Source organism: Bison bison, unplaced genomic scaffold (genome assembly GCF_000754665.1).
Source record: "Bison bison bison isolate TAMUID 2011002044 unplaced genomic scaffold, Bison_UMD1.0 scf7180017864038, whole genome shotgun sequence".
Lineage (NCBI taxonomy): Eukaryota > Metazoa > Chordata > Mammalia > Artiodactyla > Bovidae > Bison > Bison bison.
Genome location: NW_011494610.1, coordinates 12,509 through 12,970, shown reverse-complemented (window position 1 = coordinate 12,970; position 462 = coordinate 12,509). Strand labels below are relative to the sequence as shown.

The following is a 462-nucleotide window of genomic DNA, read 5'->3' as shown; positions in this document are numbered from 1 at the left end:
AGGAGGACCAGAAGGGCTACGGAGAGGCAGAGCCGGCTCATCTTCATGGCCTTGCAAGGAGGGCTCCTGAGGAAAGCTGGGGGTTGACTGTGCTTTTCATACCCCAGGTGAAGGGTGGGAGCAGGAGATAAGGAGGGGAGAGGAAAGGCAAGATCTGGGGTCAGGCTTGAACAGTCTGTAATCTCCTTAGAGAATCAGACTTCCTGTTTCCACTGCTAGGGCCAAATGCCCAGTAACAGCATTTCTCAGACTTGACTCTGCCTGTGGGTCTGAGTCAAGTGACAGATTGTCATTCCACAGGTGGAATCTTGTCCAATATGGTCACTCAGGGAGCATCCCAGCACCTAGGGCAGGGCATGGCCTGTGTTGGATGGTCTGTGAGTGGATGAGAGCGAATCAAAAGATGGATAAGTGAACAGCAGTATGTTAGTTGAAGTCCTCCTTTTCAGTCTCCTGCAGATT

The 462-nt window shown here is 51.7% G+C and overlaps 1 protein-coding gene across 1 annotated transcript in view; it reads right to left on the bottom strand.

Moving 5' to 3' along the window:
• The window catches only part of LOC104985031 (spleen trypsin inhibitor I), an 8,354-nt gene extending 8,224 nt beyond the window's left edge, over positions 1–130 (bottom strand). Inside the window, exon 1 of the mRNA XM_010835017.1 lies at positions 9–130. Coding sequence (XP_010833319.1) covers positions 9–47 — 39 coding nt within the window. The 5' untranslated portion in view covers positions 48–130. The remainder of the gene's footprint in view (positions 1–8) is intronic.
• Between the last annotated feature and the right edge of the window lie 332 nt (positions 131–462).